Source organism: Mustela nigripes, chromosome X, assembly GCF_022355385.1.
Source record: "Mustela nigripes isolate SB6536 chromosome X, MUSNIG.SB6536, whole genome shotgun sequence".
Classification (NCBI taxonomy): domain Eukaryota; kingdom Metazoa; phylum Chordata; class Mammalia; order Carnivora; family Mustelidae; genus Mustela; species Mustela nigripes.
Genome location: NC_081575.1, coordinates 936,180 through 955,110, shown reverse-complemented (window position 1 = coordinate 955,110; position 18,931 = coordinate 936,180). Strand labels below are relative to the sequence as shown.

The window sequence follows — 18,931 nt, the reverse complement described above, 5'->3', positions numbered from 1 at the left end:
ATGCTGTCCCTCTCAGGGGGTTGAGCAGGACAGTCCACTCTGCAGCCCTTCCTGCTCTGCTCTTACCAGTAATGCAGCTCTGGGAACAGCCGGAAAGGGGCTCCGCAGAGGGGAAACCCCAGGCAGGTGCGGCATGACAGCCAGCAAGTGGACAGGGTCCCCCTTGAGAGACCACACTTCTCTTCTGTCCCTTTTCAATCAATAATTATCCCCCCGGGGGGGGGGGGGGGGGGGGGGCTCAGTCAGGTGAGCGTCAAGCTCTCGGGGTCAGCTCAGGTCATAGTCTCAGGGTCGTGGGACCTAGTCCCGAGTCTGGCTCCACACTCAGTGCAGAATCTGCTTGAGATTCCCTCTCCCCGCCCCTCCCCCCACTCCCGTGCTCTCTCTCTCAAACAAGGGAAGGCAAAGTCTCATGAAAGTGACATTCCACTAAAACAGAGGTCTTGACCACAAGCCAAAGACCAGAGCAACTGTGGTGGCTGATCTCACGGCTGTTCTGCCTTTTCCACTGAGCTCTGCCGGGAACCAAGGGTTGTAGAAGATGGCAAAGTGGGGGCAGGGTTCCTCACCGTGCACATGGATCTCTCTCCAGTGACTGCGCACCCTCAATTGAGAAGGGCCTCGCGTCGCCGAGGCCTTCCAGTGTCCCCTGTCTCGTCAGTGAAGTGCTGTGCATGCGGTGGGGGAGGGTCTGCGGCTCAGCTCTGCCTTCTCGCCCCTTGGCCCCCCGGTCCAGCCTGCACCAAATCCACCCTCCCTCGGGTGCAGAAAATAAAATCCAAGTTTCTAAACCACATGGCACCAAGTAGGGAAATGATAACACTAAATGCAACGTAAGGTCAAGAGAAATACAGGAGAATTAGGAAGCTAGAAACTGAGGTGGGTGTCTGGTAAAGGGGCCAGAGCACAAGGGGCCTGGCGTTCAAATACCCTTGAGGTTAGGGTTCTTGGCCCCCGCTCCCCAGGTCAGCTCTGTGGGCCAAGCTGCTCTTCTCTGGGCCAGGGGCTTGGGCTGGGATGTGCTGGGCAAAAGCAGTCATGAGGTCAGCCTCATACTTCTCAGGGGCAAATAATCGTGTGGCTTTTTCTCCTCTCTGCCTTTGGCCTGTCGCCCCAAACCTGAGCCCCCACCACTTTGGCTGTCCCTGCCTCGCTTCGTGGCTTGGAGATGCCACTGACCTGGCCGTCAGAGCAGCTGGGAGCCTCGGCGGCGGAGAGGGGCTGGTGGCACGAGAGACTTGGGTTGGGGAGAGGCAAGCTGGGGCTGTCGCTTTTTAAGGTCAGTAATGACGAAGGTCTTGTTACATGTGTTATCGGGGTCAGTGTGGTTCGGCTGAGCCGAGGCAGTGCTCAAGTGCTCGCAGTCCGCGTTTGCATCTAACGTCATCACTTCCAGCAAGTGAGGGACAACTGGGGTATGATTCCCCCTTATGTGACTTTTATTAATGCTAGAAATGAAACATTAAAAAACAAGGAATCTTTACACATCGGCATGATTGTGGTATTAACAGAGACCAGGAGGGCTGACAGGAGCCTTCTGTCTGGCCCTGATCCGAAGCCACAGTCCTGCCTCTCCTGGCTCCAGCGAAGAGGGACCAAAGAGGGACTGGGACATTCCAGGATGGCCCTGGGCCTTGGAGCCCCACCCGCCCCATGGAAAGCTGGACCCTGAGGTGCCTGACCTTGTGGCCTTAGGGACTTGCAGGCCGGATGCCCTGCCCTACACGACCCCTGACCTGGAGGAGCTTCCTAACGCAACAAGATGGAAGAAAATAAAGCAGAAAGGAACGATGAAGAAAACAATGTGGGATCAAGGGCCACAATGTCCTGCTGGCTTCCGGGATGGCGTCCCGGCACCTGACTCACACGCATGTCGCCTGGACTCGGAATGCCATCCAAGACCATTGCCATTTTTAAAAAAGCCCCAGACCTTGCCCTGGTCAGATTCAGAGCCCCACGGCACATGCATCCCCCTCCGCAGGAAGGCCGGATCTGGCAGCATCACTGTGACCTCCGGTGCCTCTCCCGGGAGCGGCCACTGCTGTCAGCCCTGCGTGGCCCCGAGCCCGCACGCTTTCGGGGTACCATGCAGCAGCGGCCTTGTTGAAGAGTGGCGCGGTCTTGTGCGCCCTGGAAAGGAGGGTGAAGTCATCTTCTTCAGGAATCCCAAACGAATAGCTCCCAAACAGGTCACGCTACCCGAGCGGGTACTGCTCTGTGCAGCCGCGGCTTCCAGGGGACACTCTGCAGGCAGGAGCTCTGCGCGGCACTCGGTCGGATGCTGTTTCATGGTGGACCTGGTGCAGCTGTTCTCTTCTCTGATCTCCAGACTGGGCGATTCCTGGCACCCGGGTGTAGAGTTTGTCTGTACTGGCCTCGGTCAGGTAACCGAGACTCTGAACCTGGGTGCCCGCACAAGGCAGGTACCATCAAGGAGAACCAACAGCCCTGCCTTCCGGTCCGAGGCCCTGTGACTCCCTGCAAGTCACACCGGGACGAAGATTGCTCCTTCCCGGCTCTGGCCTGTGTGTTGGGATGCGGCAGTGGCTGCGGGGAACAGGGGCCCTCTCATTTCTCTGTCCAGGTTCATTAAGGGGCCCTTATATCATTTAAACTGGCCAAGAATTTCTCCCCACTTTCCGCCGGGAAGGAAATGAGGTGACCAGGTCCTCTGCTTTGAACGTCAAGTACTCGAACAGTCTGAAAGGCCCAGACTGGCATTTACTTCACCTTTGGGACACTGTGAACCCCGAACCCCTACAGCAAAGCCTACAAGCTCCGACCGGCCCTGACTATCATCTACCTGCCTGCTTAGCCAGTCCATGGTCCCACGAGACACCACGCCACGAAGAAGGGTGGCCCCGGATCTGCTTAATTCCCGGTCACTCAATTTGTCTTCTGGCGGCAGGTGCTCAGAAGAATCAAGGGCCGTTACGTCAAACCCCATGCCTGACTGAGACTTTCATCTGGGTCCCCTGGGCCCCAGCACCCCACCAAGGAAGGGGTGACATGATGCCCTCACGACAAACTGGAACCGTTTGGTTTCCGGACTGAGTCATCACTAAAACAGAAGGGAAAATTCATCGGGAAATTTGAGAATGGAACTCATTGTCTTCTGCTGTGTTGTGCTGTGTTTGTTTTCTGGTCATAACTACCTATCGCTCAAAAGCTTGAGTCTGGCGCGGGACAGCCAGGGATGATTCGTGCCTTCCCGGGGGGACAAACAATTCTGTCAGCATTAGCCAGCTCACGGGAAACACACTGCAAGGGTGCCACGTGATTGAAGAACGGATTTCACAGTGACTGTCAAAGAGGTATTTCGAACAGGAGCTTCCCATCTAAACACCACACAGAGAAAACCGGCCTGGACACGCACGCCATTCACGTCAGAAAGCACCTGCTCAAAGTCACAGGAAAGGGAGAAGCGATGATGTCTCATCTTGTGTCTGCACATGTTCCTCAGTCTCCGAGGGTGACCGAATGCGTAGGCTTCATCACTGTCCTCAGAGGCAGTGGCGTGAGCCTACGACGTGCGGCCTGGCCAACTCTGTTGTACGCCTCGCTCCATGAGGGACCGGAGGCAGAGTTCCTTCTTCTGGTTCTGTTCTCTTGCCTTTGCAGTGGGGGCAACAGTCTCTGCCAAGCCTGGCTTCTGAGGTGTTTTAGGAAAGAGGTGAGATGATACGTGTGAAGACGTTCCCAGAAAGGCCAGCAGCCATGGCAGAGCCAGCCAGCCAGTGGCGTCTGACGTGCTCCCCCTGGGGCCCGGGGCTGACTGCCCCCATCATTCGAATTGCCTTTCTTGGGGTCAGGAATGATTTATCTGTGAGGGTTAGATGCTGCCACCACCTCTGGGTTTCATCCCCCCAACCAGGTCTTCAGAGGCTGGACGGGAAGCACAGAAGAGGGGTCAGAGTTTTCAAACCTGAGGGTTAAGTCATCCCGTCTGGTGCCAGTAATGGCTCTGATCTCCCCTCCAAGTGCTCCGCCAAAGAGATTCTGAACCAAACTCTGCAGAAAACACACTCTGAAGCCTTGTTTTTGATCGTTCCTACCCTGCCTGAATGGAGTTCTCTGCATTATAGTTCACGGCTCTGGAATCTTCCATCGCTGCCTCTTATATCAGTGGAGCCAACTGCAAGCATCCCAGAGGCCATGGGCCAGCGTGGCCAGGGAAGGCCCCTGCCGGGATCGGCAGGGATGGGCGTGGGTGCTGGGAAGACAACCCCCTTGTCCCCCTTCAGTGGGTACAAATCCATCCTCTCTCCCAAAGCTTCTTGGCAAGCTCACGGCAATCACAGCTTCTCTCTGGCTCTTGACTGGCTTCGCCCATCGCTGCAATTCTGGCAAAGCAGCTCCGCGCAGGCTCGCCCACTTGCGGCCCGGCCTGCGCCTCACGCTTTGGACTGCCGCTCGTCGGTCCACTCCTGCCTTGTGCTCCGGAGGGCCTGGGTCTTCCGCTCGTCTACCTGCACGTAGTCAACCTTGTGTTCTTCCGAGACGAGGAGCTTCTGGAGGGGGGAACAGAAAGATTTTCATTATGTGCACTGAAAACAAATTGGGCAAACATCAGGCCTCTGGCGTAGATCACGGCGCCCCGATCTAGTGCACTTGGGGGTCCTGACATGCCACTGCTCCTGGACTTCGGGGACCTCGCTGCGGCCGGCCGGCTCTGTCCACCCCACGCTGAGCACTGTCGACATGGGCTAACCCGATGCGCACGACACCCAGCATGAGCCCCAGCCGGCGGCGGCTTCTCCTGGGCCCTGTATGGAAGATGGCCCGGGCTGTGAGCGACAGCGACAGAGGCCTTTGCCACCATGAGCCACTAAGGTGTGGGGCTTGTCCGTCTGCAGTGACTGCAGGGCCTGCCAGCACCGACTGCGGTGCTCTTCTGTACTTGCTGGTCTCCCCCTTCTGACCGGCTTTAACCTAACCCTAACCCTAACCCTAACCCTAACCCTAACCCTAACCCTAACCCTAACCCAGTTCTGGCTTTGGGAACGAAACTGAAGGTTAAGGAGAAGCGGGAGTTCATTTGACAAAAGGGAGATCTTCCAGATTTGTTTCCCTGCATGTGCTGCTCAGTTAAACTGCTTTTCTCATCAAACGATGCATATCGCAAGGCGCGGCTTCCGTTCCTTCATGTCCCTGCGGCGCTAACTCCCCCTCACGACGGGCCTCGACAGAGGCGTGACAGTTCCGAGCCGCGCTGTACACACCGCGGTACTGCGTTGGCGGCTGAAACCGGCCACCTGAGGCCCTTTGCCGACGGGTCCCGTTGCCACCGGAGAGTCTTGCCACCCCCCAGGGTCTAGCCAAACCACCGCCATGCCTCCTGCCCAAGCAGATGCTTCCTGGGACCTTCCGAGAAGACTCACGGCCAACGCCCCGGGGAGCTCGGAAGGGAAGGGCATCCGCGGGCCGCCCTCGGCCCCGGGTGCGCCTACCTGCTGGGCGGGCGCCGGCGACGCTGAGTTGAAGTCCAGAGCCAGGTAATCCAGGCTGGATTTCCTTGCCCACGTCAGGGTGCCGCCGCTCAGCGAGTGCGCCGCTCTGTGATTCTAGAAACCAACAGCACAGGACTCAGGTTAAGGGCGTCGGGCCAGGCTGCCCGAGGGAACTGAGGCGAGTCTGCACCTGCGCCCCAGCCCCCCACAGCGCGGCTGATACAGCCACCCGGAGCGGCCCCCGTCTGAGTGACAGCTGGCATGAGACACAATGTGGACCGTCCAGCTTTCATGCCAAGCCATTCTGTCACCCACCATGGAGACAGCCGGCCAAAACCTCCCTCAAGAAGAAAACTGTTGTAAGAATAGGACAGGCCAAGGGCACCTCAGAGACCCATCTGCAAAAGACCGATCACATTTACTCAAGTTACAGTAAAGGTGCCGCCAATGCACTCAAAGACACTTTACACAACGCTAGCAGTGTGACATGGGCGACACACCCATGCTCTCAACACTCAGCCGCAGAAGCCCCCGTTTCTCTTCTGTGACCTCCTTTTCCTCACAAGAGACTAAGCACTGTGTTGACCTTGGTACTGACCACTGTTTTTGAATATAGTTTTGACAGCATGGAAGTACCCTTACAACACACACCTCAATTTTGCCTGTTTTCAACTTTTATCAATGCAAACACATAGTACGTATTTTGGGGGACTCCCCATGTTGCCCCAGACTCGCCACTGCTGAGGCACAGCCATCCCCCGAGGAGTTTCTAGGCTGTGGGTCCGGGAACGGCAGGCCTGGCCCCCCGGATGGGGTAGGTGACATTACCATCGCGACACACTCGGCGGGAGGTTCTGAGCTTTCCGCTCTCCATCCTTTACCCTAACCCGCGCGGGAAGATCAGCGTTTCTAGTTTCCCTCATTTGGGGGAAATGGCATCTTCCTGTGCTCTGCTCTTCCGTGCCCTCGACACTTAATTGGTCACCTTTTCATATGTTCAAGGACCATCGATTTTTCTCTCTGCTGTGAATTGTCTGTTCAGGTTTGCTTTTGTTTTGCTGAGTTTTATATGGAAGTCCCTGCTTTCTTTTCTAATTTCCCTTAGTACTTCCTCACATATCCTGGACAGCGACTGTTCCTTGGTCTACAGTTGTTCTTTCTTTTAATGGCATTCTCTCTCCTTTTTCAAAAGAGATTTTATCCATTTATTTGACAGAGACAGACAGGAGGAGGATAAGCAAGGGGAGCCACAGAGGCAGAGGGAGAAGCAGACCCCCGACCCATCGGGGAGCCCGACACGGAACTCGATTCCAGGACTCTGGGATCATGACCTGAGCCGAAGGCAGATGCTTCACCAACTGAGCCCCCCAGGTGCCCCTATAGTATCTTCTAAATGAAGAGTCATTCCCACTTTTAATGTAATATTTTCCCGGGTGGCTTTTTTTTTTTATTTTTTTATTTTAAGGAACTCTTCCTATGGTGAAGTCATAACTTGTTGCCCTATATTTTCTCCTAGAATGATAAACTCTTGCCCTTCACATTTAAGTAATAAGCTAGCCTGAGCTGATTTTAACCTATGGTGGTGTTTTTACCCCACAGGGATAGCCACCCTGCCTTCTGCGACGCAAACTCTAGTCACGTGTTGCGTTCTCGTATGTGAACAGATGTTGAGTTCTATCAAATACTTGCTCTGCATCTAATGAAATAATCACATCATCTTTCTCCTTTAATATATTAACATGCTTGACGGACTTTATTAAGTCCATTAATTCAGAGTCGTTACAGCTCATCTCTCAGAGAATACTGCGGAGGGCCCTTGTCACAAGGAAAATAGGGAAGCCTGGCTCACTACATGGTACTCCAGAAACAAATATAGCACTGTATGTTAACTAACTGGAATTAAAATTAAAACTTAAAAAAAAAAAAGGTAGTAAGAGATTATAAAAAAACATTTCCCCTTCTGGCATAGTTTTTGTTTCCTCTGATCTGTTTTGGTCTCTACCCTTCGTGCCAGAGCTTTCCTGAAAGGTCTGATGAGGACATTGGCTGTCCACTTGTATGTAAGAGTCAAAATCCCAAAAGTCGACTGGAAGCTTTGAGTACATTGGTGGTGCTTGTCCACTGTGGGGTTCACTGCAGGGTGATCCTACTGGATGTTATTCTTGGTAAACCCTCAGTGTCAGGACCTCGGTCTTCCTTGGGCTGCGCAAATAGCCCACAGCACTATCTTCCAATCTCCAGGACTCGGTTGCAGAGGTCTGATTGTCAACACTATGGAAAAGAGGGGCTAGGGAAAAGTTTTGGGAGTGGTTCTCGTATTTACCTAATCACCTCGTGCTTAGTATTTAGTATTCTTGGTCAAATGGGTCTAATGTCTCTCCCCGCCAGTTCAGAGAGCCCTTGTTTTATTCTCTCTAGAGACTACACTTCAACTTCTCTGTAGAGACGGGAGGTCCTAGTGGCCCACCTCCACGCAGTGAGGGAGAGGCACTGCAAGATTTACCTGCTGCTTAGGCGGGCTTTGGACTACTATAGCCCTTCTTTTCCTTTCCCTTCAGCCCTAGTTCCAGAACCATGCACCATGGACAATTCCTGAACCTTTTAGGTACTCTATAGTATTTTCTGCCTCTCCCTGACCCCCCCGCATATTTAGGATTTAACTTTCTTAGGTCTGATAAGTCATTTAGCACACACCCATCTGCTTTCCAGTTTCCAATGTCACTACTATTATCTTCTCCAATTCTTTATACCCTTATGATAGGTTTATGCCTTCACCAAATCCCTGTACTGAAATTTTAGAGGCTCTTTTGGGATGGACGGAAAACAGAAGCCTGGGGTGGATCTGCCATCTTTACGGAGATGTCCATGAACAGATTCTGGAATGTTAAATCCACTTTGTATACCTGGGATAAATCCAACTTGTTTGCGTATATTCTCAGCTTTTCATAGTGCTGGATTTATTTTGCTAAAATTTTCTGTAGGGCTTCTTTTCTGACAACTTCATCGAGCCATAATTCTAGACCACACAATACTCCCATTTAAAGTTGACAATGCACGTGTCCATATTTGTGCAATCACTGTCTCAGTCAATTTTAGGACATTTTCATCACCCCAAAAGAAATCTGCACCCCTTAGCTGTCATCCACAGTCTCACCATCTCCCCAAGCTCTAGGCAACCACCACTAATCTATTTTCTGTCTCTACAGACTTGCTATTCCAGATATTTCCTACCAGTGCAGTCATATAGTACGTGTCTTTTGAGATAACTGGCTTCTTTTACTCAGCATACTGTTTCCAAGATTCACTAGTGTTGTTTCATTGTACGACTGTATAACGTTCCATTGGGTGGCTAGACCACGTTTTATTTACTGAGTCAACAACTGATGAACATTTGGGCTATTTTCACTTTTGGGCTCTTAAGAAAGCGCTGCTGGGGCGCCTGGGTGGCTCAGTACGTTGAGCAACTGCCTTTGGTTCAGGTCATGATCCCAGAGTTCTGAGCTTGAGCCCCATGTCGGGCTTCCTGCTCAGGGGAGAGTCTGCTTCTCCCTCTGCCTCTGCCTGCCACTGTGCCTACTTGTGCTCTCTGTCAGAAAAAGTGCTGCTATGAACATTTGTGTACAAAATTTGATTGGAAATATACTTTTTTAGGATATTTTAACTTACGTCAGTGAGTAAAATTGGTCTGTAATTTTATACCTATGTTATTGCTATTTGTATCATGTTACTTTAGCCTTATAAAATTTAAGGGGGGTAATTTTTTTTCATTCCCTGGAGGCATTTGTGTAAGATTGTAATGCTCTCTTCCGTTTGGTAGAAAGTGTCTGCATAGTCGTTTGGGGCTCATGACCCTTTGCAGTTGTCCCTACTGAGATCACTCAGGTTCCTATTTCTACTCGAACATGTTTTGGGATATTTTGGGATAATTTGCCTATTTTCACCAAAGTTGTCAAATTCATAATATTCTTTTATGTCATCAATCTCTGGCATATTTGCAATTATTACCTCCTTTATATTTTTAATATTGTTTATTTGTATCCATTGCTTTCTCTTGATTAATTGTGTTCAATTTTAGTCTTTTCTTTTTAAAAATATTTAAAAAGATTTAAAATATTTAAAAAATTCTCTCTCTCTGACAGAGAGAGAGAATGCAAGCAGTGGGAACGGCAGAGGGAGCAGCACACTCCCCGCAGAGCAAGGAGCCAATGCCCAGCTCAATACAGGAACCCTGAGATCACAACCTGCACAGAAGGCAGAGGCTTAACAGACTGAGCCACCCAGGCGCCGCGACCGAGTTTCTAATTTCATCCCAATTTTTGTTTCTATTTGTTCTAAATGGTCTTTTCTAATTTGCCTGGTCATTTTTTAAAAAAGGGGGCATGGGGCTCAATCCCAGGATGCCGGGATCATGACCTGAGCTGAAGGCAGATGCCCGATGACCAGCCACCCAGGTGCCCCTGGTCATATTTTACTGGCATGTTGTTAGTCTAACTTTCAACTCATCTTATTTCTTTAAATATATCAAACATAATTATTTTATATTCAAAATCGAGTTATTTCCAATAATAGCTTACTTCTGTATTTGATTCTATTGTTTGTAATTTGTATCAATTCTCAGGATTTGTAATTCCTTGGCATTTTTTGATCCCAGAGATTCCCCTTCCTTTTTTGTCAGTTGAGTTTTGTTTTTAAAAAATATATTCTCTACCATTTTAAGACATTTTATGTGGTGGTATGTAGTTTTAATGGTAGCTTTTCTACAGAAGTGTCCTATCCAATTAAAAAAAGTAGAACAAATGTAGCTCCACTTCCTTGTTTTTTAAGATTGTATTTTTAGGTAATCTTTATGCCTTATGTGGGGCTCAAACTCACAAACCCAAGGTCTAGAGCATGCTCTAGCAAATGAGCCCACCAAGTTCTATTTCTCATGTTGGATTAAATAATTTTGACCCCTCTTCCTGCAAAGAACAGTATTATTTCATTTTTGGTAGAATCTGAGGAATTGTTTCTAAAACTGTATGGGAAAAGAGAGGACCAAAAATAGCCAAAGAAAACTTGAGGAAGATCAACAAGCAGGACTTACTTTCCTTGATAGCAAGACTTATCAAGCTGCAGTAACCAGCACGGTGTGCTAGTGTCCAAGACAGACAGGTAGACCGATGGAACAGATCTGAGAGACCAGAAGAAGGCTTGATTTATGGCAAAGATGGTGCTGCAGAAGTGGCAAATCATAGTAATTTAAAATAAATGGTGATAGATCAATTAGAGAAACATATCGAGGGAAAATGAAATTTGATTCCCACCTGCAATCATACACAGAAGTTAATTCCAGGTGCACTGCAGACCTAATTATGAAATGTACAAGTATAAAGCTTCTGACAAGTAACCAAAATTTACCCAAGATTTCATAGATCATGTTAATGGTCCTTCAACTATTAAAGAAATTGAAGTCACCCACATGTTTCACTGATAAATTTGCCAAAAAATTTAAAGAATAAATAACACTAATTCTACATAATCTGTTCCAGAAAATAGAGGAGGAGAGAACACTTCCTGAGGGTCCCAATATTACCTTGATAACAAACCAAGGCAAAGACACTATGAAAAACCCTCAGATCGATACCCATTGTGACCATGGATACAGTATCCTCAACAAAATGTTAGCAAATCAAATCCAGCAATACATAAAACGAATACTACACCATGACCAAATGGATTTTATTTGGGGAGTTCATGACTGACTTGATATTCAAAAATAAACCAGGATATTATTAAAAATAAAGCAGGATAAATAAACCAAGATAGTCCACAATATTTACAGTCTAAAGAAGAAAACAAAACGACCATATCAATGAATACTCAATCGTGAGACTGAGTGAAAGGGAAACAAAGAGACTTGCTCAGTGTACTCAACACTGCACTCAAGTCTTCAGGCTGGTGAGAAAGCAAATGAAAGAATGAAGGAGCACAGAGACGGAAAAGGAAGGAATAAAACGCTGTATTTACAGACGGGATGATCATGTAAACAGAAAACCCCAGGGAATGTAAAGAAAACAAACCTCCCATATCTAATAAGGGAATTTGGCAAAGTTGCAGGATACAAGGCCAACACACCCCAAACGATCATATTTGTATATACTGTCAAGGGACAACTGAGAGCTGAAATGAAAGAAATGACATTTACAATAGCTCCAAAAGGTGAAATATACAGGTAGAAGTCTAATAAAACATGATAACATCTATACATTAAAATTATAACATTCTAAGGAAAGAAAGAAAATCTGAATAAATGGAGACACACTACGTTCATGAATTAGAAGATCAGCTTAGAGTAAGTGTCAGTTCTCCTCAAATTTATTCATAGCATTCACATGATTCCAGTCAAAATCACATCAGGATATTTTGTTAGATAATGAAAAGTTATTCCAAAATTTACATTGAAAGGCAAAGGTGGGGGCACCTGGGAGGCTCAGTCAGTTAAGCGTCTGCCTTTGGCTCAGATCATGATCCCCGGGTCCTGGGATCGAGCCCCACATCGGGCTCTATGCTCAGTGGACAGCCTGCTTCCCTCTCTCTCTGCCTGCCTCTCTGCCTGCTTGTCATCTCTCTCTCTCTCTCTCTCTGTCAAATAAATAAATAAATAAATAAATCTCTAAAAAAAAGAAGAAGAAACTCAATGAATTGTGCTCAATCAATAGGCAATAATGTCTCTGTCACTGGCCATAGCAATGTTTTCCCAGATATGCCTCCTGAGGCAAGGGAATTAAAAACAAAAATAAACTATTGGGACTACATCAAAATAAAACGTTTCTTCACAGTGTAGGAAACAATCAACAAACTTAAAAGGCAACCTACTGAATAGAAGAAGGTATTTGCAAAATACGTAAAGAATTTCTTATATGTCTCAACACCCCCCCAAAAAATAATACAATTAAAAAACAGGCAGAAGACATAACAGACATTTCTCCAAAGAAGATATCCAGATGGCCAACAGACACATGAAAAGATGCTCATCGTCACCAATCATCAGGGAGATGCAGACCAAAACCACAATGAGATGCCACTTCACACCAGTCAGCATGGCTACACTCAACAACACAAGACAGGGAGGCCTGGCTACATCGGTCAGCAGAGCATGTGACTCTTGATCTCAGGGTTGTAAGTTCAAACCTCACACTGGGTGCAGAGACTATTTAAAAAAAAAAAATCCACAGTGAACAACAAGTGTTGGCCAGGATGTGGAGAAAAGGGAGCCCTTGTACACTGTTGGTGGGAAGGCAAACTGGTGCAACCACTCTGGAAAACAGTGTGGAGGATCCTCGAAAAGCTAAACACAGAACTACTCTAGGATCCAGTAATTGCACGGCTGAGTATTTCCCCAGAAAAGATGAAAACACTAAGTCAAAGGGATCCAAGCACCCCACATTGAGAGCATTGTTGTCACAATGGCCACAAGACAGCAGCAGCCCAAGTGTCCATGGACTGACGAATGAATAAAGATGTAGTGTGCGCACACGCACACACCCACACCCCCATGGAATATTATTTGGCTATCAAAAAAGAATGAACCCTTGCCATTTACAACATGGATGGAGCTAGAGAGAATCATGCTAAGTGAAATAAGCCAGTCAGAGAAAGATAAACAGCACACGATTTTACTCATATGTGGAATTTAAGAAATGAAACAGATGAGCAAAGGAAAAAACAAAAAGAGGTAAGCCTAGAAACACTCTTAACTCCAGAAAACACACTGATGGTCACCACAGGAGAGGTGGGGGGAGGGAAGGGGTAAATAGGCGATGGGCATGAAGGAGGGCACTTGTGGTGACCAGCGGCAGGTGCTGTGCGGATGTCCCGAGTCAATACATTGCACACCAAAAACTGGTACTGCACTGTATGTTGACTCTACTGGTATTTGAGTAAAACCAAATAAATCTGGCTTAACCAAATTAAAAACCTTTGCTCTGCAAAAGAAAGAAGAGAATGAAAAGGCAAGTTCCAGATGCAAAAGAAAATCTGTGCCAGTCACATACCCATTGGGTGAGTCGTACTCAGAATACGTAAAGAGCTCTCAAAACCCAGTGTAAGAAAACAAACAGCACAACTGAAACTCAGGCAAAAGGTTCCAACAGATAGATAGTCCACCAAAGAAGACACACAAATGCCTGACAGACACACAAAATTAAGTCTGACCCCATTTGCTGTTAGGGAAATAGGTGTTAAAACGACAATGAAATACCACTACCTACACATTAGAAGGTCTAGGTTAAAAACAAACAAGAAATCTGTGGACCAAGGACACTCCCGAGGCGTGGCTGGCACTCTCACAAACAGCTGACAGCTTGTGTGGCCATGACCATGACAGCAAGGCTTGGGCAGTACCTCTCAGAGTCAAACCTACAACAGATGACCCCGTTAAACCCAGCTGATGATCCACCAATCTCACTTCTAGGTCCTTATCCTAGAGGAGGAGGCTTCAACAACGGCATTCTTGACTTTTGGGGTCAGATCATTCTTTGTCGTGGGGAGTTGTCCTCTGCACTGGAGGGCGTGTAGCAAACCCCCTGAACCACATGCCCCTGGGCGAGCTTCTGGCAACCGAAAACGTCTCCAGACATTGCCAAGTATCCCTTAGGGGGCGAAATCAACCCCCGGTAGAGAACCACTGCTCTAGTGAAATGAAAACTTAGCGAATGCCAACAGATGCCCACACAGAATCTGTAAAAGGCCCTCAAGATCAGGAACAAGGCAAGGTGGCCCGCTTCTGCAATTTCTACTCAACAAAGTATTGGAAGTTCCAGCTATATGTAGCAGTTAGGCAAGAAAAAAGTAAAAAGGCAGCCAAGTTGGGAAAAAATAAGCAAAATAATCTGTTTGTTGACAACATGGTCTTATATGTGGAAAACTCTAAAGATTCCACACAAAAATATTAATAACAAACAAAAATTAAACTCATCAAGTGTGTAGGATACAAAGATCACACCCAAAATTCAGTTGCATTTCTATACACTAACTGAACCACCTGAGAAGAGGAAATCAAGAAAATGGTATCAACGTGCCTGGGGGGCTCAGTTGGTGAATTGTCTGCCTTCGGCTCAGGTCATGAGCCTGCTTCTCTGTCTCCCTCTGCCTGCTGCTCTGCCTACCTGTGCCTCGCTCTCTCCATCAAATAAATAAATAATCTTTTTTAAAAAAAGAAAACGGTATCATTTACAATATTAAAAAGAATGAAGCATTTGGGAATAAATTTAACCAAAGACTTGTAATGACAACTTCAAACCATTGCCGAAAGAAAGCAAAGCAGACACAAATAAATGGAAAGATATTTCCATTTATGTGTACGGATTGGAAGACTTAACACCCGAATGTCCTCCAGTGGGTAAGGAGACAAACCATGGCACACTTGCACACTTGAACAGTGCTTGGCAGTAAAACAGAAAGAACGACTGACAAGCATTACAACTTGGGTGAACCCCCGAGACATTGCACTGAGTGAAAGAAACCAGTCTCACAAGATGGCAAACTCTGTGATACAAGTATAGTGATGGAGAACGCGTCTGTTAGTGCCAGGGATTCGGGTTGTGGGAGGGTGTGACTATGGAGATGGAGCTCGGAAGACAGCCTTGAAGTTGTGCCGTGTCCTGACTGTGCCGGTGGGCACGTGAACCTATATCCACGTTAAAATGCACAGACCCGCACACTGACAGAAAGTCTGTTTCACTGTAAGATAATCTAAAAGCTAAAAAGTATTATAATGTCATAACAAACCACTTAAGGTGAGATTCCGAGTCTAGAATTCTACTATCAAAATCTTACAAAATGACTGAAATTACAGAATGTGGAAATACTGTAGAAAGAGATCACAGAAGTTAAAATTGTCATTCTTCTAAATTTTCTGTAATTTCACAAACAGCAAAAGAAAGTAAAAGAACTGTAATAGAACAAAACTTGCATCTCAGTCCCTAGCCTCAATTTTTACATTCAGATCAGACCTTGTTGTCAGAGAGAAAAACATTAACATACACAATTATGTGCAAAATCAAATCAAACCCTATGAGTCATGCGGCTTGTGTGAACGAGTGAAAGAAGGGAACTCAAAGATGGTGCTTTCCCCACAGGTACCTGCCCTCAGCCAGTGTTCTGGGCCCCAGTTTGCCCTGTCATATGGCCTAGTAATGCCCAAACAGTCATTAACTCATGACTATCAACCTCGGTCAGAAAGCAAGCCGTAACTATGCTGTTAATGAAACACCCGTCTTTCTCATAACCTCCAAGGTCAGGGATGAACTGCGAGCGTCTGGAATGAGTCCGCACTTGCTTTTATCAGGTTATAGGTTCACTTCCCTTTTCTGTTCTCTGGAGACAGAGCACAGCTGGCCAGTATCCTTTATAAGAGTGTTTTCTTCTAGAAGTTTCCCAAGGGCCATGACTAAGTGTGAAAAACACTGGGAAGACCAGAGCAGATTTGTATATGAGTCACTTTCCATCTGCGTATGGTTAAGGGAACTTACAGCCTAATTTTTATCAACGAGAAAGGCAACATGAAGCATTTAATTAGTGCTTCACTGCACATGACCGTGTTTAGATTTTTACTTGCCTACTAAGCTCATGCACAGGAGGGCCAGAACTGTCTTTTCAAAAGTGCATACAGCCACAGTGCCTTGAATATCGGTCTTCTATGATCTCTTTTCAAAACCTCATCAGTCAAACAGAGATTCTCCCTGGAGTTAAGTTGCAGAACAGGCTAACGCACCTCATAATTCCTAGAGGTGCTAAAATTCCCTCTGTCTTCAAAACCCGTGCTACCAACAGACTCCAACGTAACGGGAATGGAGGGAAGAGCAGAGCGGGGAGATTAATTACTTAGTTAGGGTTAGGGTTCGGATGGAGATGTCAGGTCTCTATTTGCCCAGACCTACAGAAAGACCCGGTAACCCAAGTCTCCAGACACTGAGTCACATTCACAGCCCGGGACCCTGCACTCCCCGCCACCAGGACCCCAAGTGACTCCTCCCCCGGGGAAGGCTCATTAGCAATGGGGGCAGGGCCACCAGGTGGTCCGGCAGAAGGGCACCCAGGATACGTGCATTTGCGCTGGACAGCCACAGAGCCGCAAACTCACTGCGATCAAACAGGACAGCGCGGCCCTGGTGGAAAGAACGGCTGCTGTTTCCCGTCCCCCATTCCATACGCCTTGACCCTGGGGGCTCCCGCCACAGCCTCAGAACGCAGGAGAGAAAAGCAGCTTCGAATCGGTTAGTTGCGGGTAACCTGGCAGCACGTTCAGGTGACTGTTTCCAGACTGCAGGGGGCTTTCAGGGGCACACGTGCCCTCCACGAAGAGCTCACAGAAGGCACACTGGGGTGGAGCACATGAGAGTGTGAAACAGACGATTACCATGTGGATGTAGCTTTCTTCCTCTTCTCTGGAAACGGAATTGGCAAAAAATCTTGCAGAATTAATACCATTTCTTTCTGGAGAGAGAAATCTGGTTCGATTGCTGAGAACAAAAACACAGATGAGGTCAAACCAATGTCTTAACAGCTGCTCTGAAAGCCAGCCAGGAAGTGACACGGTCCCCATGGGCTCTTCAGCCCTCCCCTTCCAGATACAGTTTCCTTCTGGCCAGAGCACTTCCCGAGGCCATAGGGCCTGCCCAGCTTCTGCCCTGTTCTGGGGCTAAGGGCTCCTACTTTTCAAGGGTTACTTCTTTCCAGACCCTCCATGTGACACAGCTCACAGGCTTTCTAGAAACAGACCAAGGCCTCATATCATCTAGGAAAACACACACACACACACACACACACACACACACACACAATGCTCCTTTGGGGCTCTCTTGTTTCCGTTCAAAGTAACTGGCAAACGTAACGAGGTGTGGCCATTCCTCTGGCGGGATGAGAACAAGACGGCAAATTCATTTCACCCTCCTCCCAAGTCAGAAGCACAGGCCGCATCTCTCTGCAGTCACGGCTGGAAACAGAGCTCTTTGCAGAGGTCCACTTTGCAAAGTGACTGACTGTAGCCTGCGGCATGGAGAGAAGCCAGAAACTCTGGGGCCAGGCCCAAGACTCTGAAAACACAACTTCTAAAGGATGAGAGTGCAGACACATCTGGGGGCCTGTCTGCCAAGTCCGTGCAGCGTCCCCCTTTCTCTGAGGACTCCCTTCTCCTACTCTGCTCTTCTCCTACTCTGTTGGCCCTCCTGGCCCATCCCCCTGAGCAGAGTCACCTGTGGCCCAGAGGATGGGGCAGAACAATTCCCTCTCCCAGGAAATGCGAGTTGGGGTTGAGAAAGAGCCTGTTTCTGCTGGTACTGGGCCTGGGACACGTACGTAAGCTCAGGATCTACGGTGACATGAAGACAGAAGGCAACGTGGGAGGTGGAGAGTTCCCTGGGAACACCTTTTCCTTCGTGATCGACAAGGTATTTCTGGCTCATGATAACAAACCCCACCCCTCCTTTGACTCTAACTACATCTCCTCAGAGTCTGAACTAAACCCAGGAGTGCCCCTGCCAGATGAGGGCCCTTTGAGCAAAGACGTACCAAGGGACGGTGCAGGTCCTCGTTACACACGCGTGTTCCCGGATGGTGGAGAGGTTTCTCAGGTCCAGGGGAGGAGGCCGTGCTACAAGACAATCCACGATACCCAGGGTGGTGAGTTCTTGGGAGTTCAAGACGAAAATTATGACATTCTATTTACTTACTAGCATGTCGAGTCCAAATCGACAAGCAAGTGCACTGATGATGGCTGCAAACTCACTGATTCACCCTAACCCTTCCCTACCGCACGGGTCACCTTACCTGCCTGACGCACCAATGGCAATACGCTGAGTCAACAGGCATTTGAAAACTCACTGTGTACCAGGCATGGTTCTGGGTGTTGGAAGGGACAGTGTGAGCCCGGCATGTCCAAGATGGACAATGAAATGTAAGGGGGAAGACCAGAACATTCTTCCCCATCTCTCTGCCTGGTTGGTCATCTTCAGATCTCAGCTCAAGGTCTCCTGCCTAGGAAGGCCTTCTCTGACCTCCAGACAAGGTCAGCCCCCACAGCGTGGGCTCTCGTGAGTTCTTGCATCTACCCTTGATGGCGCTCCTTGCAGTTGGCAATGATCTATTCATCTGCGATGATCTGATGCTGGTCTAGACTGTGCTCTGGGAGGACGGGGATTTGTTTGGCTCATTCCTGGCAGTAGCCTTGGCACGGAGAGCAGTTCTTGGCACCTGACCCTTACTCCATACCTCAGTGGTCCACCTCGTTGAGTAGGTCATGCCTGTGTCCCTCTACCAGGGCCCTGACCAGGTTCCTTTTATTCCCTCCACGAGACCACATGGGTAGAGACTATTTGAGTCTCCTCTACACCATCAGAGCCTCGGACAGTGACTGTCACTGCTCAGTCAGTTTCCCGGAAGCCTCCGAGCTGGGGGAGGTACTGAGCTAGAAAGGCCACGTGAGTCACACAGTCCCTGGGGAG

The 18,931-nt window shown here is 48.4% G+C and overlaps 1 protein-coding gene across 7 annotated transcripts in view; it reads right to left on the bottom strand.

Moving 5' to 3' along the window:
* Positions 1-424: 424 nt before the first annotated feature.
* Positions 425-18,931, bottom strand: part of GAB3 (GRB2 associated binding protein 3) — a 92,965-nt gene continuing 74,458 nt past the window's right edge. For 6 of the 7 annotated variants that reach the window (XM_059385066.1, XM_059385070.1, XM_059385064.1 and 3 more), the window contains 4 exons: positions 18,000-18,081; positions 16,849-16,951; positions 5,451-5,564; positions 425-4,511 (listed from right to left, as the gene is read on the bottom strand). In XM_059385066.1, coding sequence (XP_059241049.1) covers positions 4,395-4,511; positions 5,451-5,564; positions 16,849-16,951; positions 18,000-18,081 — 416 coding nt within the window. In that variant the 3' untranslated portion in view covers positions 425-4,394. Of the gene's footprint in view, positions 4,512-5,450; positions 5,565-16,848; positions 16,952-17,999; positions 18,082-18,931 lie in introns of those variants that run through there. The other variant, XR_009401272.1, reaches the window with a different exon arrangement.